The 26,729-nt window shown below is 39.8% G+C and overlaps 4 protein-coding genes across 7 annotated transcripts in view; 2 read left to right on the top strand and 2 right to left on the bottom strand.

The window, feature by feature from the left end:
* The window catches only part of dst (dystonin), a 104,553-nt gene extending 102,461 nt beyond the window's left edge, over positions 1–2,092 (bottom strand). Inside the window, exons 1-3 of one of the 2 annotated variants that reach the window (XM_034100355.2) lie at positions 1,722–2,092; positions 1,370–1,401; positions 51–239 (exon numbers count right to left, since the gene is read on the bottom strand). In XM_034100355.2, coding sequence (XP_033956246.1) covers positions 51–239; positions 1,370–1,401; positions 1,722–1,902 — 402 coding nt within the window. In that variant the 5' untranslated portion in view covers positions 1,903–2,092. The remainder of the gene's footprint in view (positions 1–50; positions 240–1,369; positions 1,402–1,721) is intronic. The other variant, XM_034100356.2, reaches the window with a different exon arrangement.
* Positions 2,093–4,642: 2,550 nt separating this feature from the next.
* Positions 4,643–13,711, top strand: znf451 (zinc finger protein 451). Of its 3 annotated transcripts, none has more exons than XM_034101403.2 (13): positions 4,643–4,746; positions 6,156–6,216; positions 8,860–8,937; positions 9,021–9,134; positions 9,506–9,617; positions 9,852–10,002; positions 10,104–10,230; positions 10,355–10,514; positions 11,212–11,359; positions 11,506–12,977; positions 13,062–13,133; positions 13,294–13,359; positions 13,553–13,711. In XM_034101403.2, the coding sequence occupies exons 2-13, from the start codon at positions 6,160–6,162 to the stop codon at positions 13,591–13,593; spliced, it is 2,598 nt and encodes an 865-aa protein (XP_033957294.1). In that variant the 5' UTR covers positions 4,643–4,746; positions 6,156–6,159; the 3' UTR covers positions 13,594–13,711. The 3 variants fall into 3 exon arrangements, with proteins under 3 accessions (XP_033957294.1, XP_033957297.1, XP_033957296.1); XM_034101406.1 differs by lacking the exon at positions 4,643–4,746 and adding an exon at positions 5,157–5,261; XM_034101405.1 differs by lacking the exon at positions 4,643–4,746 and adding an exon at positions 5,157–5,388.
* A 2,634-nt stretch (positions 13,712–16,345) lies between these two features.
* Positions 16,346–20,132, top strand: bag2 (BCL2 associated athanogene 2). The gene is made up of 3 exons (XM_034100692.2): positions 16,346–16,623; positions 16,967–17,076; positions 18,461–20,132. Exons 1-3 carry the CDS (start codon positions 16,502–16,504, stop codon positions 18,853–18,855), a joined length of 627 nt encoding a protein of 208 aa, XP_033956583.1. The 5' UTR covers positions 16,346–16,501; the 3' UTR covers positions 18,856–20,132.
* On the bottom strand, positions 19,548–26,425 carry rab23 (RAB23, member RAS oncogene family). Its single transcript, XM_071205624.1, has 7 exons — positions 25,996–26,425; positions 23,166–23,399; positions 22,991–23,076; positions 22,257–22,417; positions 22,078–22,156; positions 21,898–21,990; positions 19,548–21,817 (listed from the first exon to the last, which is right to left on the bottom strand). The coding sequence occupies exons 2-7, from the start codon at positions 23,318–23,320 to the stop codon at positions 21,684–21,686; spliced, it is 708 nt and encodes a 235-aa protein (XP_071061725.1). The 5' UTR covers positions 23,321–23,399; positions 25,996–26,425; the 3' UTR covers positions 19,548–21,683.
* Positions 26,426–26,729: the final 304 nt, after the last annotated feature.

The raw sequence follows: 26,729 nt of genomic DNA, 5'->3' as shown, positions 1-26,729 counted from the left end.
CAAAACAATCAGTATTATTTATCATGGTTACAGTTAAAGGGGGTACCTACAGGTCTGCGTGTGGGGGTGACTTGTACAGACTGGTAAAACTCTGGCAGGACCCTCTTCTTTACTTTGCGTTTTCTTAGAGTCGAGGATGATTCTGGTTCACTCTCAGGAATCTCAACCAGATTAGGCTTTTCCTCTGTCACTCGAGCATGTATGCTCCTTCTGGCGTGACGTGGACTGTGCCTGAAGCCCTGGGAAACATCAGCAAATATCAAAATGGCAGCAGTTCATACTTTCAGCAGTAGGAGATATCAAAAGCTCTTATCATAAACAATGATCCTGATTCAATTCCATGTTTCTTAAGCCATGGAGACACACTGTCATGGAAGATGGCCTACATTTCGATTCATAGAGAAAGATGATTCAGCAAATCTAAATGATCTATGTTTTCTTTGTTATACCTTTAGTTTCTTCCATTCAGAGTTGTTCATTGTTTGGCTTAATGCTTTTAAAGGTAAATCAGGGAACTGTTGTTCTACATTAAGCACTGCACTGCTGTTGTGCCCTTGAACATGATACTAAACCCCTACCAGCAGCAGTCCTGAGCCAGTGGGGATTCAGTATCCTGTGGTTCAATAACATACCAGCAAAGGGCAGTATTTTGTCTTTTGGAACTTCACAACCACTGCAAATTACCAAAAAAGCAGATTTTTAGGCATTAGTGCATTAAATGCAACCCCATTTAAGTTTTATTTTAAAAGAAATGACAGACCACTCCTTTATACTGTAGACCATGCCAGGAACATTATTACTTAAACATAATTATATCTAATAAGAAAGCGTTTGTGTTAATTTTAAAGATGGCAATTTGGCGATAGCAATCGTTTTAATCCGTGTTCATGCACTTTTTTTACACTTCATTTTTTGTACTTTTATTTTGAAAGTGAAGTGCGTAAAACGGAAATACAGCGACTGAAGCTACTTGACGCATTTAGCCATCAAACATGATGACATAAGCCTATCTTATGTGGAGTAACATATGGTGGCTTTCTATCAGCTCACTTTCAGCTCAGTTTTATGTGTTTTGGAGAAAAAAACTCCAGTCTAGTTTCACTCCTCCTCAAAGCATGAAACTGCAACATCACCCATATCATTTATTGATAGCCTACAACACATGCGCATTGCGCACATCATGCTCCTTAAAATAGTCATGCCGTTCTGAAAAAGTACATAAAACAGGCTTTTGCAGAAATATATTATTCTTAAGAAGCTGATATGGTATACTAAATAGAACTTTCACACATTTACCTCCTGATGTCTCCAATAATGATTAACTATTACAGAGCACTGACTCAAACCCATAATTAAAAAAAGTTCATACCTCTGATCGAAAATGATGTGTTCGGAGGCCCACTACAGGACAGATAACAGATGTTATGAGATATTATAAAACATTTAACAAGCATTAACAGTATGAAACAACAGATATAGTCTAAATACATTCATGTTTTCAACAATAATTCTAGAGGTTAGGCTAAAACTATTTAAAAAAAACTCAGTATCTTCCCACTTATTCGCATCTATATGCGTTTGTTTTATGCAACAACCCATATTGCAGCTAAGGGTTGGCTTTACTGGCTATAAGACATAAAATAGACTAACACATCCAGAACATGCAGGTTATAGACATGAGCTGTCAGGATGAGGAGATGCGCATGGCCTGCGCCACTCACCGCGGCTCCTGGAGCGTCCGGACAGCACTGATTTTATTGGATGTTGTCCATTCCGAAGCTTGCGATGCCAGCAGCAGAAAAACAGAATTGTCGCTATAGTCCCGAGCAATAGCAACAGCAGCAGCAGCACACATTGAATGCTATACGGCCTCAACAGGACCAAAAACGCCGCAGCAATCATCGTAAGGCGAGATGTAGGACAGAGCCCTTTGCCTCAGACAGTAGCAGCTCTGCTGCCGATGTGTCGCTGAGAGCTCAAGATGAGAATAAAGACAGTGACGGACATACGTGAAGCATCGTAGAGCCAACAGCGTATAGCATGCAGCTTCAAAGTATACAGCCCACACTATTGATATCATTATTGTGAGGTATACGATGCATGACTCAGCAGAGACGCGCGTTTTATTTATTTATTTTTTACAGGGGCAGGGAGAGTCAGCAGATTCAGCTGAGCATCGCAGTAATCTGCTGCAGTATCATGCTGTCATACTATTAACACTATAACTAAGACTAATACAGACCTATTAATGTTTGTAAACCTCAATAGTCCTGGTGGATAGGGAACCTTTGTACATCTGTTGTCATATGGTGTACCTCAAATGTTACAACAACATATTATTATTATTATAGGTCATATAATGTCTAATAATATAACGTTTATTTGAAGTATATTTAAATTACAGGCTTAGTGGACAATCTCTGAAACGAGTCAGGTGCATGAACAGACACTTTCAGGATGAGGGTGGGGGGGGGGGGACCAACGTTAATCATAATCCAACATGGGTTATGTAATATCTGGATGAGCTGATATTGAGGGATGAAATGATGAACAACTCAGACAAGCAAAGTGAGGAGCGAAACGTGTGTTTTATTTGGAAATTTAAAAAGAGCCAATTGAACCAGACGCTGACATGATTATTATGTTAACATGTGATACATCCATACAACACATTCTCACTCCCAGGTCGGCCTATACGTTATGTCAAGTCCCCTGTGTCGGCTTTTTCCAACGCAAGGGGGGGGGGGGGGGCTCAGCGTCCATTTTCAGCTTTCCGGGATGTCCATATGCTTCTATGGACGCTCATGGAAGCACGGCATTCGTTTGTGTCGGCTGCCCTTAAAGGCAATGTGAGCGTCCATTCTCATTGGATAACGGAGAATTGTACACCCGGAAGTAAGTATTCCCCTTACTGTCGATTGATTTTACAGTGATATCTGCACTACTCATCGACTAAAAAACACCAGATTATCCTTGTTAATTACACAACATTGATTGGTTTAAATTGTGTGCAATGCTTTTGTATTTTTCCCCTTCGATTCGGAGAAACAAATATTTTTTCGGAGTAAAGGATGGCAGAAGACACTACACTACCCAGAATCCCCAGCTATCGTTTGGACTACACCATGTGCTCTGTTTGACGTCACGTGATCTTCAAATGTCTCCCTGCAGAAGAAAAAAAACATGGCCGAACTTCGTTTTATTCTCGGTGGAAAATGCCTATTTTAAAGTTAGTTTGGCCATTAAAATGCGTTTTGATGTCATTTGATGCGAGAAATATGAGTTGTTATTTCAGATTATGTGTGCAGTGGATGTATATGATCTTTAGTTTGCTAGTTATTACGAAGATTACTTCAGGAAATTGCGTCCATAACGTTTTCATTGTTTTCGTTGTTATCCAATGAGAATGGACGCTCACATTGCCTATTAAGGGCAGCCGACACAAACGAATGCCGTGCTTCCATGAGCGTCCATAGAAGCATATGGACATCCCGGAAAGCTGAAAATGGACGCGGCCCCCCCCCCCCTTGCGTTGAAAAAGGACGCTAAGGCCCCCCCCTTGCGTTGGAAAAAGCCGACACAGGGGACTTGACATAACGTCAACATAGGCCGACCTGGGAGTGAGAATGTGTTGATCCATACATGCAATAAACCAATAGCATACGGTACATTACATGTGTCAATTTATAATGATGAAAATATAGAGACAATTGTTATGGCCTATATTTAACCACATATAACTAATTTGAAAGTTTGTATATGGTTATTCATTTATTTTATGACTCGTTTTTTATTCATTGTATGAATGTTTTTTCCTATAAGTAGGTCTGCAACTAATGATTAGATTCATTATCAATTAAACTAATGGTTTACAAATTACAATATATCAGAAAATAGTGAAAAACGACAATCCCAGTTCTCCAAGTCTAAGGTAATGTCTTTGAATGTGTTGTTTGAAAGTCCAAGACGAATCCTTATTCAGTTTAGTGAGATGATTCTTCTTCTGCAAGTCGAATAGTTGACTAATATATATGTCTGTAAAGTTAATTGCGAGGTGTGGTGAGTTGGGTATGTCAACAAAACACATTTCATTTATTTATACATGTCTTATGTTTGTGTAAAATAGAAAAGCATGTTATTAATATATATTCTTGCACACATTCCATTATCATTTGTACTCACATTTTCCTGTTCCTTTCTGTAAATTGGTTTTCCCTACGTTCATAGATTAGCCCGTCAGACTTTGACAACTGATGCAAAAGGCTTGAATTGCTTGAATATTAAATTTGATATAATATAATATACATTTATGTATAAATTAATCACATTATCCACTTTAATCATAAATAGTTTGTGCACAGAGTGATTTTAACAACGTATTTAGTTTCATAGAAGTGAAGTCACATAGGCCTACAGTGTACAGTACATATTTACAGCCCAGGTGTCTAAAACAATCTAATCTAACATGGTTAAAAACCGTTAAAAACACAATAAATATGAATAGAGTAGCAGTTAGGGATAGTTTCACAGTTCATCCCGGACCAGGTAACAGACTGGCGGAGTTTGATCTTTCGTTTGTTACTTTTCAACCACCATTAACCCCGTCCCTACGGCACATTCCGTGTAGAAAAGGAGCGCTTCAGCTCCACGTGACTTTCAGACCAGACTAGTTGCGTTAACTGTGATTGTAGTTGTTGTAGCATCTACACACTCTGCGAACTGAGGAGCCAACAGAATAAGGAGCGGGTAATGTCATGCTCAGATTCATAAACCTGTTTATTTCAACCATGTTTTATCAAAGCAAACTTTAATCGAACTTTAGCATGTTTACCTTTTAAGCGTTTAGTCGAGTTCAGACGTAGCAACTATACATGTCAGAGAGCTAACGTTAGCTTACCCTGATCCAGGACGTGTGGCATTCATGTCGCTGCCTTTAAAGTTGCTGCACATAGATGGTTGATGAAACAGAAACATTGGAAAGCAGTGAACTCGTTAGTGTTGAATGAGGAGACTTTACATCGCCGTCAAGTGTGTAAAGTTGCAGAATCAAGTCTTTCATCGAAGGAGCGCAGCATACGGCTCTGAGCGCAGCTAGCTATGCCTGTGGCGGGAACCTCTTCCTTGCTGCGCTGAGAGTGCTGTTGTTCGGCGCTCAGTGCTGCTAATAGTGGCGAAGAGGTGTAGTCCAAAAACACTGTTTTAAGTGCTCATTAGACTGTGAAATGTAGCTTCCACCGGCAACCCTAAAAATTAGCACTCTGGTAGGTTGTCGAGGGAGATAATTTCCATGTTGGACAAAACATTGGATGCATCATTTTTCCGCTGATCTGAATGACACCGGAGTACGTCGTGTTTTGTTGCCGTGGGCAAGCTGAAAATAGATGAAAGGTCTCCTGAACAGTTGCTGAATCTAATTACTGCCCTCCGATGTGTTTTACAACATTTTAATATTCATCAATCGCAGCAAACGTACCTTACTAACACACTAACAATGTGGGCCGGATATTACAACTGTACTCGGTTAGCCAGGCGACCGGATGATGCCGTTTAGTCAGTGTGGTTAATGTCATGCAACTTGTAACGCTAAACTAACTAGCTATAGATTACATTGGAGTTGTTCAGTACTGACACCTGACTGGCAGAGGTGGAAGAAGTATTAAGATCGTGTATCTAAGTAAAAGTACCAGAGTAAAAGTACAAAAGTATTAGCATTAAAATATACATAAAGTAAAATTATCCAGATGACCCATTTCATATGAAATATATATTGTGTTATCAAAGCTGGAAAATGTGTTTTAATTATGTTGTATGCTTCACGGTGTAATCAAATTCCTATTTAAGCATTGACTATATTTCACATCATTCATTCACATCTGCAAAGTAACGAAAGATATTAAATAAAGGTAGTGGAGCAAAAGTACACAATTTACCTCTGATTTGTAGTAGGGTATAAGTACAAAGTAGCAACACATTTAAATAGGCAAGTAAAGTACAAGTCCCTTAAAATTGTACTTAAGTACAGTACTTGCGTAGCTACCTAGTTACTTTACACCACTGCTGACTTGCTTAAGTTAACTAGTTAGTATGTCCCTCTCTCCTGCACACATGTTCAAGGACTAAAGCTTCAAGAGTTACATTTGTTTTTTCCCCCTCAGATAAATGTCTTCTCCAACTCAAGCAGACGACGATGAGGTGGAAGAAGTGGAGTTTGTATCAGTAAGTCGAGTGTACACTATCTATTTATTTAAAGGTCCCATGTCATGGCCATTTCTACTGATCATAATTCCATTGTTGAGGTATACCAGACCCGGTGCAAGAACTAATCTAAAGGGAGGGCATATCATTTTCATGGGAGGGCACACAAAACCGTCATGTGCTGCTGCGGGCCTGCGGCACAACATATATCAAACAGCAAGGCCAACAGCATTGCGTAAAGACGCACACTTATTGCAAATACATACACAAATGAAGGGCAACATAGAAACTTTTGAACTTTTGAAACATTGTGTGCACGGCATGGTAAATCACGAGCAAGGCACACTGGTTAAGGATGGCAGCTTCCTCATCGTTGCACTCAGAGAGAAATAGTAGAGACGGAGACGATGAACTGTTTAGCCCGCCTTGGGCATGGTTTATGTTCCTATGCACTGCAGGTGCATCCTTTCGCTCAGCCGAGCTAAATATTTTGGCCAACTCTGCATCTTAGTGCAGCGTATACTCAAACAGCGATAGGAAGAGCCCACTGCCTGACTCGGACATGCTGTGGAGTGAATCGTGGTCACCTCTGAGAGGGAGTTGGTTGACAGCTTAAAAAGCTATAATATCAACGACAGCTGACGTAATAACGGCTGATCTGCACCAAAGTACTAATTTCCTTATTTGTTTCGTCGCGTGTCTCTCTCCACAAACTCTCACATGAAATGTGTTCTTTTGATGCGGCATGCCTTAGCAGTCCTTTATCAGTCTGTAATGCGTGTTTCCAGTCGCAAAAACCTTTGACAGTAAAAGCCGCATCAGATGAAGACGTATTTACTTTAAACTGTCTACAGCGGAAACAAAAGGCTGCGTCTGCTTTTAACGAATATTCAAGCCATGGTCTGTTGTTGTACTATGCAGCGGCAAAAGTACGCTTCTTTCCTGAGAACAATCTCCCTGGATAACGATCCAGTTTAGGAGGAGGAGGAGGAGGAGGAGGAGGAGGAGGAGGAGGAGGAGGAGGAGGAGGAGGAGGAGGAGGAGGAGGAGGAGGAGGAGGCGGCGGCGGCTGGCGGGTGTGGTACAGGGTGTGGTAACGCAGGTGGTGATTGTAGGGGCACAAGGAGCTGTGCCTCGGAGGACAGTGTTGGTGGCGGCCGCCTTGATGAGTCAAGGCTTGGGCTCGCTAACTCAGCCCCGGGGTTTGCCGAGGTCCAGCTTGTGACATTAAGGCGTGCTGCTGCAACGGCAGGTGCATCGGCTGCAGTTCTTTCATAGCTATTTCGTTTTAATAAATCCTTAGACCTTTTAAGCCAATTTCTGATGTCCATTTTGTAATTCAAACAGAAATGGGAGTCTACAGAATGCACAATAAACAAATCCAGAATAGGCGGCAGAGTGTGACGCTGTGATTGGTCTAAATGTGGACAAATCACAAAATAAAAATAAAAAACATTTATTTTTTATTTTATAAATAATAAAAAACTTGTTTATTGGGGGAGGGCAGGAATGTCAAATGGGAGGGCCTGGCCCTACATATGAATGTAAAAAAAGTCACTTGAAAATAAGGGTTCACAATGTTTATATGCAATTATGCATATATTATTATTATTATTCATTTGCCAAGTACATGTGTACCTATGTATATATTTATATATAGTATTTTAATTTCCAAAAAAAGATAAGATAAGTTGAAACTGCTATTGACATGTGCAGAAAATGACCCTATATCTAGTTTTCGTATATATATTGCATTTATTGTTTTCCTGCCCTAACTTTTATTACATTTTTTCTCCTGTTTTCTTTATTTCTTTGTACTCCTTCATTTCTATACGTTTTTGACGCAATAATGCCGCTGTATTAGGATGATGCACGGGAGGGCTACTTTCCACAAGCTATGCTTCAGCCCTCCCGCTTCTACTAATTTTGTTCATCTTTGTGTGTATGAATTAAACTTTTTTTTGGTTTTTCGGATGAATAAAAAAAAATACTTTCAGCTTGGGGGCCCCCTAGTGGCCGCCTATAGGAAGAAACGGCCCGCCCCTACGCTGTACATATCCGGCATGAATCGCTGAAAGGTTTGGGAAGCTTTGTTTCGTGAAATGCGGACAGAAGGTGTGGCCTCTGGGTATCCCCACGTCAGAGTACCCAGGAAGTAAACAATGGAAAATGAGAAATCTCCAACGAGGCGTTTTGGGGCAGCATAGACTGTGTTAGAGTTTTACTCGCTACAGGGTGTACTTTGAGGGTTTTTGACTCTGCAGACCGTTTACATGCAGAAAAACCTTCATAACACACAAGGGGATGGGTAATAACCGGAAAAGCATGACATGGGACCTTTAAGAAAAATCAATAGGTTCAAAGGATAAGATATCAAATACATGTGCTTACTTTCTATCTCTCGTCATTGACATGACTCATTGCGCAATAACACCTTGATGTAGCCTGATACTAAGACATCATTCATAAATATATCGTTTTTGATTAACTGAACAGCTCCATGTATCGTATGGATGTAGCTGTGATCAGACATAGATCACCTCTCTTATCACTGGGCAATAAAGAAATCCCTCTTTTCACAATGTAAAGGTTTGCTCATTATTTGATTTTTATATGGATATGTTTAACAAGACTAAATGACATGGCGTCTTGCATTTGCTTCAGGAGGGGCCTTCCAGACCAGTATTGGAATGTATTGACCTGGATGATGAGGATGAGGGATGTCCATCATTTGCAAGCACAGTAAGTTGATGAATAGAATGTTTTTAATAGACAGTGTCGGTCTAGAGTTTATAAAATTGTTGTGCCTTTTTATTTTCCTGCAGATTGAAGATAAAATCTCCCGCAATAAAGCTCGTGTTTCATCAACATTGGACAGACTAGCACAGAAGGTGGCTCGAGAGAAGCAGGAAAGAATAGATAAATGTCGGGCATTCAAGGTAAGTTTCTTTAAAAGGAAGTAAGCTGCTATCATGTCTTGCTTGTTAGATACTATAATTTGCTTTTTATTTTAGTTAAGAGGAAATGTGATATAAAATGCTTAGTAGTCATTCATTTGTTGTTGGTATAATATGGGGTCAAATGAGGTCAGTTGTAGCATCAACACTGCCACCTTGTGGGCAGAATGCATACAACCTACAGAACCAACAGTGGTGTATCCTCTCAGTGCAACATCATACTGCTTGTGACCTAAAGAATTAGCAATAAACAGTGTCTGTAGGTGTTTTTACTGCCATCTGTCTGTCTGCCATACAGTGTTGGCAAGTGTACAAATATGTTCTGCTATTGCTTATCTTTTTCTGTCTTACAGGAGAAGCAAATCCTACAAAGGGCTCATGGACGGCAGGAACTGGCTTTCACTTCTTCAAATGGCTTCAATCGGGATGCAAAGAACTGTGTGGACATGTGGTTAAAGAGAGCAGGTGCCGTTTTTACGTTGATCAGAAATGTGTTGCATAATCACTGACGTTGTCAATCTGGAGTTTATAAACCTTGAACACATGTTTCTCTCATGAGCTGTTTGATATTCTTGCCAGGAAAATATGTTGTCCTACTGAAATAATTACCTTAATTCACATCATTGAAATGTGATGAAAGAGCACCCTTTTTACAATGGTTTATTACATTGCATCTTATTTATTACATCATATATTTAGGTCCTAAACCTGGAGTGATTCATTCTGGATTTGGAGGGCGAAACAGACGTGTTGCTATTCCTGGAAATAGTTCCAATAGACAGACTTGTCCAGTGGTCAACTGTACCCGGGTTTATGACACTCTGTCCCTTCTTGACGGTCACCTAAAAAGGTAACCTTTTTATGTTCATTTCAGTATCGGTGTAATACCATTTCAACGTTTTCCTGACTACAAATATAGCATATTTTTGCAATAACATATCTTATTTGTAGGTTTGATCACTCCCCTTGTGACCCAACCATTCATATTAAAGGATGGCCATCTGAGCTCTTTGCCTGCATAGTCTGCTCTCAACATTTTGAGACCGAAGAAGCATGGATGACACACATCATGTCCAAGGTGTGTGCCCTTTTTGACTCTCATATAACACAAATATTGTTTTATGACTGATTTCCGAATTAGTTTGTATTACATCTTCGTAATATTATAATTATTTTGTAAGGAAACATGTTTTGATCACTAGGTGTCCTCATCTGCCGCTGACGGTCACAGCATCAATCAGACCTTTCAGAGCATTGTGTGTTTCGCCTGTCCGGCCTGCTTCCACCTCTTCAACCTCCGAGATGAGTGCCTGCAGCACATGACAACCAGAAACCACTTCACAGAGTCACTCGCCATGAGCGGTAAAGTTTAATGAACGCTTTCTAAACATGTTCTAAAGCAGTGGTTCTCAACTGGTGGGTCGCGACCCAAAAGTGGGTCGCGGACCCGTTTCGCAGATGTGTGAGGGAAGAAAAAATAAATATAATTGTATTTATTTTTGTGGAAAAAACTTTTAGTTTGAAGGCCCGATTTTCTAACGCTGTGCATGCAGTCGGCGTTGGACTGGAAGTAACGGAGACCATAAACGGTTTTGAAAACTTCTTTTTTTTTCGAGTCTTCTGGCCAATCAGAATCAAGTTTGTTGCCGGAAGTCCCCACGGAGAATAACTTTGCGGTAAAACTATTCTTTATACATCCATGTGTACAACTTCAGATAAAAATGAACACATAATGAAATGTGAACCCCAGTTTGATGATTGACAGGTCACAGAACAATGGGGGCTATCTACCCTTACCCACAATTTAAAGTAATTCACAGACTATCTCCTCTTTGCTCTTCTCTCTGTGTGGAGCAGAAGGTTCAGCTTCAGAACAAAGTGAAAAACAAACAATGGCATAAAATATTATTAATATGTCGGGTAGTAATATATCCATGATCCAAATAAAAGTGGATCCCGAGGCCCGACCAGTTGAGAACCAATGTTCTAAAGAATGACTCCTAGAAAGCACTCGAGGTAATATTTGAGCAAACCTTTTCCTTTTCTCCTCTTGTTAAAGAACCCAAAGGAAGAGCACAACCGATTGCCGTCCCACAATACGCTAAGAATCGTCTCGTCGCGTTGTGCAAGGATGTCCCGTTCAAAGTCCGATGCTCTTTATGTCACAAAGTACTGATCTCACATCAAGCAGCTAAGGCTCACTTTAAGTAAGTTGTTTGGAGACTTATTCAGTATGTGCATATATGCTTTTTTAAATAATACATTATGTTTGTATAGCAGGTGCAGATTTTCTTTAGAGGCTTTATGAAGCGGATTTTTCAAATCCTTTTTCTTTATATATCCTGTTTTGCAGTGTGCAATGCAGAGATGGCTGCGCCGTGTCCTTGGCTGATCAAACCATATTGCAGGTGATGAAGCGGCTGCAAGTGGCCGGGCAGTGTTCCCTCTGCTGTAAAATCTTCCTCAGCCAAGCTGAAATCGAGAAACACAAAGAATCGACCCAGCATGACGTGGAGGTGAACAACACCATGGCCAAAGCCCTCCTTCAGTACTGCAGGTTTAGGGAAACGCAACACACCCAGAGCGCTGGAGAGGCACAGGGCAGAAGACAGCCCACTGGCCTTGAGTCACCTTCTCAAAAAAGAACCAAGAAGAGGAGTGATTGTGATGAACTTCCAGCCAAGCGTAAGAGAGGCAGCGCTGTTAGAAACTATGTAACAGCCTGGATCTGCGAGTGCAGCATCCAGTTCTCGGAGGAGGCTACAGCCAAAAAGCATATATTGGCTTCAAACCAAATCTTCCATCAGTGTGGCGTGTGTGGCAAACACATGGGGGAGTCCGCCATCACCCGCCTGCATATGAGTCGCTTCCACGGAGGAGCTCATCTCTCCAACTTCCTGTATAACTGCCGCAAGTGCAACGTGGAAATGCCTCGGTATGAAGACATCATGTCTCACGTGGCCGAGGCTCACAGCGGACACACATACTTCACTGAACAGGAAGTGCCCGAGGAGGTCCATACCAAGCCTTCAACCAGCAGCAAAGCGGGTTCACGGTCCGGGTCCACGGTCCAACAGAACATGGCAGAGACGTCTTCTTCCAACACAGAGCCGATGTGGATGTGCAGGATGTGCGAGGACACCTTTGACTCGGAAGCGGCCGCACGCCAACACTGCAGCGACTTGAGCAGCCACAGCTTCCAGAGGTTCGTCTGTGGACACTGCCCCCAGAAGTTCTTTAAGGATTCCACTGTGCGGAGACACTGTGCCAATGAGCACGACGGGCAGATAAAGAGCTTCCACTTCTGCGGCCTCTGCGAAAGCATGCCGTTCGAAACAGAGGCCGAGTTCCTGGAGCACTACAAGAGTCTTCACAGTACCGACTACTACCGTATGGATGAGAGTGAAGCCGATCAGCCTGCTGTTGCTGAAAGCAGCAGTCGGAGTACGTGCCCGTGCATGGGTTCCAATCAGAGCCAAGAGAAGAAAAAAGCTACATTTACACAATGCATGAGGTATCTGTCTGCTGAGGGAGCATGTCACTTTGTGTGCACTCTTTGTGGTGAATATTTGGAGACCTATGCAAAGATGAAGACTCACATCCACACAAAGCACGCAGCCTTGAACCTGGAAAAGACCTACGAAATACAATGCGAAGCTTGCCAGGAGAGTTTCACGAGTGTCCCGAGTTTCCATAAACACTATCACTCCCGACACTGTTCAATGGAACCTTGCATGAGCTCCAGGACCTGCAGGAAAATCACAAAAGCAGAATCATCCCCTGTAACAGTGCTCGATGCCGTGGAGATCACAACAGACACCAATGGTACATCTGTTACAAATATTAACATGTATTATCTTTGTTTGCATGCAGCATTTTAAACCTGTTTTTTTATTTTGTCATTTTTAGAGATTGAAGATGAATCCGTGGTGAAGCTTTTGAGAATGGAACCGGCCGACAGACAGAAGGAAGCATGTGGAAGTAGGTGATAAACAATACATACATCAATCACTCAATAGATAAGATGGCAAAAGCACATTTTAGCTTTCTTCTACTTGTACACAAGAGACAACAATTTAAATGATGTGATGGTATTTTTATCAACCTACAACATATCAACTTTTATTTTGCTCCTTTACAGGTGATTCGGAGGAAGAGATGCACCAGGAACCCTCTTCAAATGCAGAAGAAGAAAGAGAGTCGACAGGTTAGGGTTCTGTGGCTTGGCATGTATTCCTCGTTTCCCCTGAGTTTAACTTACTGCAGTCTCCGGAGGAAAAGAAAACATACAAGTATTAGGTCGAATTGACATTTACACATCATAGTTACGGTGTTGCGTTTTCTCGTTTTTTTATTTTGTGTAATTTGACTTTTTATATTCAGCTTTTTTTGTTTTACAGAGATGGAAGAAGTTCTCAGAAGAAGTCTTTTGGAGTTTTGAAGACATGATGATTTTTGTTTTTTGTTTGACACAATGCTTATCTGACATTATATTGCGATGATTTGTCCTAAGTATTTGTGTTCTGAATATAATAAATAAATACAAGTTGCTATTTGAATTTGTCTGCGGTTTAAACTACTTTGGAAATGTCCCAATATATGATGACATAAAGAAATGATGATATAGGGCTTTCACATAACAGGGTTCAGAGCAGATGCAGCTGGCAGAAGGTATGTTTTGTGGAGGTGGATTTATGGTTTCTGTTGTGTAGACTCAACACTTGTGTGTCGACACTTGCTAAAGATGGCATCGAATGACACTGCAAAATGTTGAAGCTGAACTTGTGGCCACAGGGCGAACTGAAGCTCACATTGCAGTCTCTGATTTCATTGCAGACTTGAAATCCAGTGTCTTGTATAAGCCGTAGGGAGCAGGGCCAACGTTTGTATGGAGACATGTCTCAGTCTTCTTCAAGTTAGGATAGTAAACATTTCCTGTGAAAGTAGAGACAGTTGAAGTTCTGTTTAAGGGCAGCTGAAATGATAGCAACAGCAATTTGTTCTCTTAGGTTTTCTGTTGTCTTAAAAATAATTTGACAACTGACAGATTCCTTTAATACCTGATTAGCACTACAACATGGCAATAAGGTTTTCTCTATGTTGCAGTAATTATGCAATTATTATGTGGGTAATTTGTTTTAAGTATAGCCTATATCAAAAATAATAATAGAGTAAAATATAATAATTGCTGGAAGGTTTCAAAAAGGGATTAAAGGGCTGAAAATATTAAGCTGTGCAACAGAATGTAATTTTAAAATGCCCAGCTGAGTACAGTTTTGTGACATTTGAAACATTAACCATTATAAACACAGAATTTAAGTCTGGGCACATGCCCTCCAAATGTTCTATCTTTCTGAATTGTGTTGCTCACATCCCAGGCGCCCTTGCCCTGACAATCTTATGTTATATGATATGTTAAAAATGAACCAGTTAAAAGGAACACTAGGGCTCCCAAAATGCTACTAATTGGAGGACCTGCCTGTTTTCAAAAACTGCATGCTAAGAAAAAATGCCAAACCTATGGCACGCCGATTTAGCTTTTATTAATTTCATTGTAAATTTGAACTAGTTAAACGTCTTTTTTTATATCAGGAATTCAATTGTAACTAGTTATACATAAAAATGGAATTATAACTAGTAACAATTGAATTCCTGATGTAAAAAGTTCAAATAATTGTATTTCTGATATTAACAATTGGCATTTCGACTAGTTGAAATTGAATTCTTGATATCAGAAATTGGTATTTTTACTAGTTCAAATGTAATTGTAGGCTAACTAGTAACAATTGAATTACTGATATCAGAAATTGGCATTTGAACTAGTTCAAATTCAATGATATCAGAAATAAACACAACATTCTTACTAGTAAGAATACCCTCCTGGGCCCAGCCCATTGAAAATGTCCACTGTAGTGGACATTTTGTTAACATGCATCTCCTTTTACTCTTTTGAGCTACTCTATCAATCTCTGATGTGCTGTACAGAGGACATCCTGGTCTTTCCAGTGATATGTCATTGGTTAAAATTGCATGCTGGGAAGTTCCTCTTTCTTTTCATCCAAAATGGCTGGCATACGAAAAACAAAATTGTATAGAAGCAGGAGAAGTCAAATATTGTTGAATAATTGTCATTTTTACCATGAAATCATATATGTTCTTGTTTATTAACATGTGAGGAACTATATAATTAGTTCTGAAAGCAATTAAATAATTCAAGTTTTCAAATAACAGCCCTTTTATAAATGTCCATTCTAGTGGACGTCAGGACTATCTTCATGGACTTTATGACTCAATATTGTTGCAGGAGACAGAACTGAAGCAGACATTTTCTGTACCAGATAGTTCAGGGAGATTAAGATTGTGAGCTCTCAGATGATGAGAGAGATGAGGCTTTCACACCTGGGATAGAAGAGGGTCAAGAAGAAGGGGGGGAAAGATGCAGGAGGCTCCTTGAGCGCACAGATAGATACATAGAGACAGATATGGACGAGCTGGAAAGACATGGCCCCCTGTGGGCCAAGAGTAGCACGTATGTTTTATTGTTGTTTTTATTTGAAGTGGAGCCATGAAAAATGAGAGTTGCCTCAGGAATGCAAGCTTTGTTTCTATGAGCAGGTCAAATGGAGACCACATCCATAAAACTAGTCAAGATGACCCTACAGCCTGTGCTGACTGGAGTCAATGAGGTACTTTCCCACTACATTGACTACAAAGTCTTGAAGATCTGGAAGATTCACCAAAAAACAAGCTAGTTTTGTATTCACCAAATAAACAGCAATGTTCAGATCAATTACTTATTCATGTTTTAAATAAAGGTGAATGTATTATTGTATTAATATCACTCTATAACGTAACATAGTCCATCTGTTAATTTTGGCTGTCTTTTCAAACTAATATGGTCCCGACGTCCTCTACAGTGGACATACTGTAACATTTTAAAATAAAATAAAAAAAGTCTAAATTGCAAGATGTTTTCTTTTAACCCTAAATAGGTAGGAAATCACAAAAAAAAGGAAATTGGAAGACACTTTTTTTCCTCGGGTCCCAGGAGGATAGGCTATATAGTTTGTATATCCTCCAGAAATGAATAAAAGCTCAATCTTGCACTTCTGTGAGTCTTCTGGAGCTTCTCAGGGGCCTGCAGGGGTCCTCGGACCTGACTTTGGTTACCACTGTATCTGGACTCCTCGGGAAGCTTCTGTGAGTGAAGGAAGCCGCAGCCCATGTTAGGAAATGTTCTCCCTGGGGTGCTACTGCAGTCAGCTGGACGGAGAGGAGTGTTGATCGCACACAGGATTTCTCCCCGGCACGGATCTTAACAATTATCATATTAAAAAGCATTCACCAACATGGCTCAAGCTAAAATACAGGCGAAAATGAACGACGCTATGGGCAGCAAGTTCAGCAGGACGCTGTCCATGGCAGATCGCTCCGGAGAACTCCTGGAAAGTTTGGATCAGCTGGAAATGAGGTACAGTGAAGTAACAGGCCGTACCATGTGCGATCTAAACCGGGCACTTGAGCGGATTTTCAGGCATTATCCTCATATATCATAACTTCTTTAACTGATACAAAATATATAGAAATGTAGAAGAAAACGGATGTAATCCATAAGGTCTAATTCAATAGTTTCATGATAATATAAATGGGTGTAGGTAAGTATTTTAGTAAGATAATACTCTAAAATGTTAATAGAATACCAGATGGTCTTGTTATGTTTACTCTCGATTTGCAACAGCCCGTTATTCTTCCAGAGGAGGATGTGGTTTTCAAATGGAAGCCGGTGGTCATGTGTTGTTGTCGGTGTGTTTTAGGGTGGAGGCTTTACGCGAAACAGCATCCGCCATGGAGCAGGAGAGGGAGCTGATCCTGGAAACGATCCAATCCATCCAGAACGGACAGGAGCTGAGAAACATTTCTCAAGGTGAGACATAACTTTACTGTGCTCATTTCATGACTTGTGTACAGTCTGATTCCTTGTGTGACTGTGTAGTAGTCACTCATTAATGGGTAATCTGCTTTATTCGGCTGCTCCTCTGATTTCATTGTTACATTGTGATCCAATGAGGTTATGCTTTGAATGCTTCATTGTAGTTGGGTGGTGTCTAACCCAACCTCAGGCACTCCACCCAAGAAAAGAGGGCCCAAGTTTAAAGAGTTTATCTTCCTCACATACTTGATATTAAACACATGGTTATTACATTTAATACAGTCAGTGTTTCCTAATTTCCCATTTAAAGGTCACCTATTTTGCAAAATCTACTTGTTCATGTCTTTTATACATAAACATGTGTAAAGAGATTCTGAAAGTTTCAGGAAAAAAGATTTGCTCACTTTTCGTCCTGATGCATTATAAAAATATATAAAACCTGTCTGAAAATGAGCTGATCAGATTTTGGCCACTTCATGATATCATAACGTTTTTTTGGCTTGTGTAACCATTAGCCAATTACCAACCAACCCCCCCCACCTTATCACCTGAATCTCCTCCTAGAGCACCATTGTGTTCTTTTTAACCAAATATCTCTCAGAGGGGCGTGGGGAGGGGCTCCTTATTTTCATCTAAAGTAACAGACAGATAATCAGCACTTTTGAAACAGAGGGGATTATGGGTAATGCTGCAGTGCACGATCTGTTCGGTATTTGGAGCCAAACGCTTCAGAAACATGTTTTGTATATCTGAGACCTGTAATATATTGATGAAAAACAGCATAATAGGGGACCTGTAGCAGCGCTTCCCCTGGCCAACTTGTGGCCCCACGCAAAGGTGTCACGATCATTGACGGGGGGGGGCTTTGGAGCCTCGGGTAATTGCGCCGCATTTGCCCATAAGATGAGGCCCCCTCCGCAAGATGAGGCCCCACGCAGTCTGCGTGATCTGCGTGTAGGGAGGGCCGGCCCTGCACCCTAGCCTATTTATATAGTGCTTTACATACAGGGGGTTCAAAGTGTGATTCAGAAAGAGATGAAAAATCACCACAAACAAACATAAAATGACCAGAAAGAGACACGAAAAGGCCACTGAGACACAAAAAGACTACAAAATGACCACACACAAACAACAAAAATATGCATAACGACTACAAAGAGACTCAAACACAATGCTTTGGGCGGTATGCATGTCTGCATATCGCAGACATGCATACCGCCCAATATGCGTCTTGTTTCTAATCCACCAACAAACTCGACAAGGATTTGACACCAGAATATTCATGTGTTTTTAATTATTGTGTCCACCTCTGTATAGTTAGTGTATTTTGCTATTTAAAGATGCAGCATTCATTTCTTTCTTGTTTTGTATCTTTTAGGGGAGAGAGAAGAGTTGTCTTTAACTGCCAACCGTCTGATGGGCCGGGCGCTGTGTGTGGAGGTCTCCGTTGGCACCATCAGGAACTCCCAGCAGGAGGAGGCCCTGCGCAACGCCAATTCTTTAATCGATGAAATAGTGAAGAAGTTGCTTGATGACATGAACAGCGGGCGGGAGCGTCTGCTGGCCGTGTACGCAGCCTGTGTGACCGAGGCCCCCCCCGTCCCCATCGACCAGAAGTTTCAGGCCCTAGTGATCAGCTGTGCTCTGGAGGACCAGAAGAAGATCAAGAGGAGGCTCGAGACTTTGGTGAGGAACGTTGAAAATGCTGGAAAGAACATCAAGATTATGGATCACCAGAAACTGGAGGACCCACAAGCCAATGGCTGTCAATAGCACCAGTCAACAAATCAAAATGCTTCTTTTATGCCACTAACCTCACCAAGAACTGTTATTATCTTATACTAATGTACTACAAGTAGCAGCAAGAGTACATTGGGGAAATTACAATGATACTGAACATTAGGGCCAAAAATACAGTAACTCATACTGAGGGAGGTGTTACCTTCAAATTATTGCCATTTACACTGAATCTCTTAATATAGATTATTTAGTGTGTATTCCCAGTTCACAATGTGTGATCACATATGCACTTAAGTAAGAAAGACACAATGTTATAGAGCACCATTAGAGGTAGTCACAGTTCTTAGTAAAACCAAATGTATGACAATGAATCTAATGAAAGTATTTTCTGTGTCATTGTATCACCTTGGTAACTGTTTTGGTTGTGTGTAATCTACCTCTGTGTGAAAGCAACACCAATCACATTTAGCTGTGGTTTTAGTTCATATTTGCACTAAGTAGTTTTGATGTCAGATTGTACATGTATGTCAAAAACCTAATAAAAAATACATCTCTTAAATGTTAAGGAAAGACGTCTTCTGTCACAATAGATGAAGCTGGGACATCTTAGCGCTAATATTCAATTAGCGTATGAACAATGGCAATGATCAAAATGCAAAAACATAAGTTGTTTAAAAGATTGTATTTTCAGAGAAATATTGTCACTTGGAATTAGACACTGGATGCTCAAGAAAAAAGTAAAGTTTTATTAATGTCATATAACCATCAACTCCCCACCACAAACATAATATTGGGTGTGCAGTTGTGTGGCACACTTCAAAGTTGTTATACATTTTTTTTTTCACTGTTAAAAACAAAAAAATCCAACAATGAGTGTTGTCTTTGTCTGAAAGCAAACATCGAAATGTGTGAGATTGATTCATGAAGTGTGATAAGGTATATTAACAGTAAGACACAAAGATCATTACAACACCTGAGTGACATCACATAAGTATGGTTAGTTTTAATTTATGGTTCTTTAAGATTATATGCCATCTTAATGATAAAGTGCGCTATATCCATTCAGTCAAAAAGCAAAAAAGGCAAAGTACACACGATGTTACAAAGCTCAGGAAATAGTTATTGACAGATTTACCGTGCAGGCAGTTTTAAACAAACAACAAGAGTAGGGATTAAAATGGTGGCAAGTGGGAAGAATGTAAACAAGGACGACTCATTGCGGACGACTCAACGCGGTTCAACATTCACTGATGGGGAAAAAGGCGTGCATGCATTACAGTTAAGACACACTCTTCCCCCCCCCCCCCCCCCTCAAAACAGCGCAACCAAATGAGAACTCCTAAATTGTGACACAATAAACTGCAACATCATAAAAGCACCTGTTGGGATTTTCACAACCGTCTTATCGAAATGTCTTGAGAATTACGATTTTTTTTTTTTTAATCATTTCAATCTGGGAAAGGCTTATAGCAATAATCTGAGATCTGTTACAAATCGAGCATGTTTACTCCCAGTTGTCCTATACCGATTGCATGTAAAACATTCAAATAATTCGTATGTTCAAATGGTCTGTTAGTGGCCTCTTCCACATCACCACATTCTTTTTGTGCTTAGGAAACTGACGTCTTTCAGATAATGAGCTTTAGGAAAACCTGAGGCAGACAAGGCAGGATCATAGAGTTCTCAGCCAGCTGTTTTGAGGTTTGGGAATTAGTTTAGAGATCTTTTAAGTACCCTTGTGTATTGAGAAAAAAACGGAACTTTCTTGCATATTCAAGCACACCCAAGCAAAATATCCCACCCTAAAGATCGGCTTTTCGTACCGACACTACGGATATCGACATTTACAAAATAAATGGATTACATACTGCAGAAGCCAAACCATTGAATCAAAAACAAGAAATTAAACCATGCTTAGTGATTGAAATGTTACAAATATAGTGTTTGAAATAATAAAAATAGAGTTGTGTCGTCTAAATAATAGTTTTTAGTCTGCGACTTACCACGTGTAATTCAAAGCTGTACCAAAGTTAAAGAAAAAGCACAATTAAATATGTAAACACCTGCAATCAAAAACGCATCGCTATAACTGCGACTCGTGTTTTACATGTGTGAAAGTGTTGATTAACAAACCCTCAAACAAGCTGTAAGCAGACATATATAAGACCAGTTAGTGTTTCATATTTGGTTATACGTAAAGCACATTCTATTATTTGATGATACATCCATGTCACGGCAGTGTTCATATTTATCTACAGCTCGGAAAGAGGGAATTTGGCACTATGTCAACACTTCAGTGAAAATATCACTCAACACTAGCGATTCGTACAAAAATACTTCTGCACAGAGAATAACTCTGGATCGTGTTTTGTCCACAATTAACAGAATAGTTTAAACCAAGAATATGGTTTAAAATGATCTGTGAATCTTTTACAGTACATGCAAACAGACTATATGTCAAACACAGGATGGGTGAGTTTAAAAGTCATACGTACGTTTTCACAGAGTGCAACGTTTGCTGTTTTGACGAGAGGATTGTATGTCATGTGATGTATAAACTACATACAGTACTGTAGTGTAGCTGCAGCTGTTGCTGTTACTTAAGGCAACCACAAGGAACATATTTTGTGCGCAGGTCATTGGTGGAGATCCAAGGCGGAATCAAAAGGAAATGTAACCATCAATGTAGGGGAACAACTTAGGGTACAGATGAATCATCAGGTCATTAAAGAAGTATAGAGGAGTATTTCCCAGGCTGTTTGGGCTTTGGTCTCTAAAGGTGGCTACCTCCACAGAATACAACAACGACCAATTTAGTCTGAGAAACAATAGTCAGTAACTAAAACTCAAATATGTTTTATCTAAATTAGGCTGCAGCTTCCAAAAGGATTTTTACTCTTCTTGGTCCTTTGTTTGTTAGGTCGTAAGGAGATGACTTCTCTGCCGTTGCTGGAGCTCTGGTTGCAGACATTACTACTTGTGGTATTAAAAACACCTTTAAAAAAACACAAATCTATCATTAATATCATCCTAATAAAGTAATAAAATGTGACATAATAAAGAAAGTCTCCTCACCTATTTTATTGCTGGTTGTATGGAGCACCTCTGTCTCCTCTGCCGTTTGCTGTTTGAGCCGCTGAAGGTACTTATCAGCTAAGTACTTAAAAACTAGAAAAAGAGCAGAAATATTAAAGTATTAACAAATCTAGAAACACACTGTTTCAATTGCAGGTTTTTTATTTTTCAGTAACCCACCCTCGTTGACATTAAGGTCCTCTTTTACTGAAGCCCGATAGAATCTCAGCTTGAGCCTTTTAGCCAAACCTTCTGCCTCCTCGCTGCGATGCAAGGAAAGAAAATCAATTACCATGTGTCCTTAATATTCAACAGCTCTTCTGTTCTAGTGTGATTTCTGCACTAAAGAAAACAACCACTTGCTTTTTTACAACGGTGTCTTCCAGGAGGTCTATTTTGTTCTGCACTAGGACTGTGGGGATATCTCCCACCTCGGCCTCCACCTTCTCCCTCCAGCTGTCGATAGCCTGAAACGACTCTCTGTCTGTGGTCGAGAACACCAGCACACATGCTTGGGCACCTGGAATGCAAGACGACAGTTCATGTTTTCAAGCTGTTCATCCTTTTAAAAATGATACATAACTCACCCCCTCCCTCGAGGATGTAAAAACATTTGGTGGACTTCAGAACCTCCCCACTGGAGATTCACTTTCAGCTAGGGCTGCTCAATTAATCGCATTTTAATCGCAATTACGATTGGCTTGCAACGATTACGAAAACAACGTAATCAAAATAAAACGATTATTTTTTTATTATTACTTTTTTTTTTTTCAGTTGAAGTATACTTAAAGTTCAGGGTAATCAACTGTTAAAAACATACTGGTAAAAAAAATGTTCTCCAATAAATTTATGTTTTCAAAATAAATGGATATTTGTTTTTAATAATCGTGATATCAATTATTGACCCAAATAATCGAGATTATGATTTTTGCCATAATCGAGCAGCCCTACTTTCAGCTCAATGAAATATTTGCTAGAGCAAGTGTTTTTGTGCTGCCAGTTATCCGTAAAATCTGAGAAATCTAAACTTAACCCCAGCAGCGAGGAGGGTCAGGGTTATATTCGTCACAGTGGGGGGGGGGGGGGGTCTTACCTCTGTAGTAGGCCTTAGTAATGGCGTCAAACTCCTCCTGCCCGGCCGTGTCCCACAGCATAAGTCTGACCTCTTCGTCATTCACACTAAAACATAAGGAGGGATGGAGGATCATTGAAAAAATTGGCCGTAATTGATAGAGGAATGTGATTCTTTTGTGAATAACGTCACGTACAGTATCTGCCTTTCCAGGAAGTCCACCCCGATGGTCTTTTTGTAGTCCTTAGTGAAGATGCCTTTGCAGTAGCGTTGGATCATGCTGGACTTGCCGACAGCTCCGTTGCCGACCACCACCACCTTGATGGCCACTTCCATGTCCTCCTCCAACATGGTGGCGATGTCTGGCCGGCTCACTCAGTTCCACTCTGCCTGGTTAGATTTAGTGATGTGACACCAACACATATACCGCCTGCAAGTGTAAAAAAAAAAAAAAAAAGCATATCTGTGAGACATGTTCTGGAGCCCTTGTGCTGTGCCTAAGGAAACATTAAAACACTTAGTAGTGATTTTTAAATGTTCCTGATATGATTTATAATAACTGTTGTAAGACGTTAGTATATTATGGATAAGTGGTCAAGGTTCAAGGTTAGTTTATTTGTATAGCACATTGTAAGACACAGAGGCAATTCAAAGTGCTTCACATAGGCATTTAAAACATAATAATTAAAAACAAACAAAAAAGACAATTCATAAAAGCGGTGAAATACTGGCTGCAGCTAAAAGTGCAATGATAAGGCACGGTTAAAGGATCTCAGGATAGGCAGCATTCAAATGAAAGGTTTGTAACCTTGATTTAAAAGAACACAGGGTTGGGGCGGACCTCATGGTCATAACATGAACATTTAGGATTACCACATTAAAGTAGTTCTGATTATACTTATTGAATAAACATGCGAGTAGTCAACTGTTATAAGATGATTCTTATTCTAGCCGGTACAGGTGCAGTTATGTTACAAATCACTAAGGTGGCAACTGTCTGTTACCTTATATAAAAAAACATTTAATTACAAGCCATTGCTCCTTGTGTTTTGACAACATTTCAAAAGTATCTTGTCGTATTAGAAAATGTAATCACTAACAGCAGCACAGGTTACCACCAGAACAACAGGAGAATTGTCCTGTAATCTGTTATGTATGCTAGCATTGATTTAACTGTTGTAAATTGTACAAGGATCGTGTTTGCAGCGACCGCGCAATGTGTTTATGTTTCCATTAGCAGTGCGAGCAGCAGACTCCACATAGCAACTGGGTGTTCCACAGTTCTAGGCGTGTGGCGGGCGGCTGAGTGCAAAGCTAAACAATACTGTGGGAAAGCTGTTCCCAGTGGGTGCCGACAGCCTACTGTGTGACTGTGGAATCCAACAGTCTGTTCGGAATTGAGTCACAATATGTATTACAGTCAACAATAGTATTCATGACGCAGCAGTTGTTATACCATGTAGGCAAACACGGCTTGAAGTAACCCCCTTGCTCTTTTTGTTCTGATGTGAATGTTTCAATGAGTTAAAGGGAACTGAGGATTAGATGTGATCATGGCAAACTCTTAAATTGATCTAACTCATGTTAGGCAAAGATTCAGGACGCATTCCTTTCTTTCAAAATGTGACTCAAAAGCTGAGTTACACATTAGCGGTCATCTCATCTTTCAGTGTAATCATTTAAAGATGTGTTTTTAAAATGAAACACAGAAACAACCTAGTGAAAGTAATGGGTTATGAAGTTGGCAAGTACTCTCCATAGATTGTCAGTCACCACATGAAGACCACAGAACAACATAATCGACATTTAAACAAGGGTTGACTAGTCTCAGATAATCTGACAATACACACAATGACTTATAAGGCCCTTTTACAATATCATACTGTTAACACCAATACCACAGTTGGGCAATTAATTAGTAATGATCGCTTAGTCTATCACTTTAATCACGATTAAGATGTGATATTTCTACCAACAGTGGATACATCTGAAAATATAAGATACATTTAAAAAACATTTAAAAAGAAAAACTGAACCTGCAATATTTCCAGCCACTAAGAGGTGGTTTTCCATACCTGCGTCAGAAAACATCTTATCTACAGGTTCTCCTAGTGATCATGATGTTTTCTACTTACAATGAGATGATTAAACCTGTTCATACTCTATGTTTCAAAGACGTGAGAAAAATATAATCATATATTTTATTTAGCACAGTAGCAGGGTTTCATACAATGCACATTAAGATGAACTCTGATACATGTAAAAATACACAATGTAGAAAAGGATTCACCTCCTCTCCTTAACAGTGAGTCATCTTCACAGACTCATCATCACTTTACCCAGGCCTGCCCCGTTAAAGTCAATATGTTGGGGCACATAGAGAATACTAATGTGATAATGCCAGTATGAGTAAGTTGACTTTTCTGATTCGGTTTAATGTTGCTGCCGGTTGCATCCCCAAAGAATTTGATGGAAGTAAGTATTTGTTTAACCTTTAATTCTGTTAAATTCCCTTAAATTAGGATTCCTTGCCTTGCTCAATAAATGATAGATAGATAGGTAGATACTTTATTTATCCCAATTTAGGAAATTGTTTTGCCACATCAGCATTTTTTGACAGTCATTGTACACTAATTAAAACATTAAAAAGTAAATATATACATGTGTATATACAAATGTGTATATACAATTGTGTATATATATATATATATATATATATATATATATATATATATTCACAGTAGAACATACATAAATTCAGAAGAGATCTAAGAATACACACTATAACATTTACAGAATAAATGAGAATACTGTCTAATATACCAAAGGGACAGAAACATATACATTTATTCTACTATGACCTGTGTACTAAGACATGACCTGTTGAATAGGTGGCAGGATGGTCTTTAGGTACGAAGCAGCTGCTGGAACTGTTTAGTCCGTTCCAGCTGACTAAAGGACTCACTGTGCTAGTGAGGAAACATGAAACATTAAAGCTAGCAAATTCATAGAGGGCAATTTCTTACCTGTAAAATCACGTTTCAACTCATCCAGTGTCTGCCAACATTAGATGAGCTCATCAGCCGGCTGAACCACAATCACATATCTCCAGCCTCCCTCTGTGGCAATCGGAGACGCTAGTGACTCCGCTGCTAAGGCTTCCTAGCTAATGTTAGCCACTTTTCCAAGTGAAAAGAGCCTTCTCCTCCGCGCCCGTCAATGATATATAGCTAAAGACTCCACAGACCGAATGTTCTACGCTTCAAAGCAACAGGTACACTTTAATTAACATCGACAACTGAGTTGAATAAGTGACATGAACGGGATGAAAAAGCATTGCTATCTATCCGCAAGCCTACCTACGTTGCGCATGAGAGTAGCTAAAGGCAACAGGCTAGCTGGCTAATGTTAGTTGCTAAGCAGCGGAGTAAAGCCTTCTTCTTCTACTACCTCTTGTTGTCGGTTTCCAAACAAGGACATAATCTCATTAGCGACACCAACTGGTATGAATTGTGTATGATTTCGAATCAAGTTAAACCCAAAGTATCAGATATAAAATAATGTATCATGCAGAATGGACAATTTTCAATTATATATATATGAATATATTGAGCAATCATTATTGATACATGCATGTAGCCTACTCATCGCTTTAGTGTTTCAGCAGGTAAAGGAGCGTATTCTAGATTACTCTATACTGTATAGCTTTCTCCTTGTTAGTTGAATCTTTATTGATAATTGATACTATAGTAATTATTAA

Source organism: Pseudochaenichthys georgianus, chromosome 15, assembly GCF_902827115.2.
Source record: "Pseudochaenichthys georgianus chromosome 15, fPseGeo1.2, whole genome shotgun sequence".
Taxonomy (NCBI): domain Eukaryota; kingdom Metazoa; phylum Chordata; class Actinopteri; order Perciformes; family Channichthyidae; genus Pseudochaenichthys; species Pseudochaenichthys georgianus.
The sequence above is the reverse complement of the archived record's forward strand: the minus strand, read 5'-3'. Positions and strand labels throughout refer to the sequence as shown.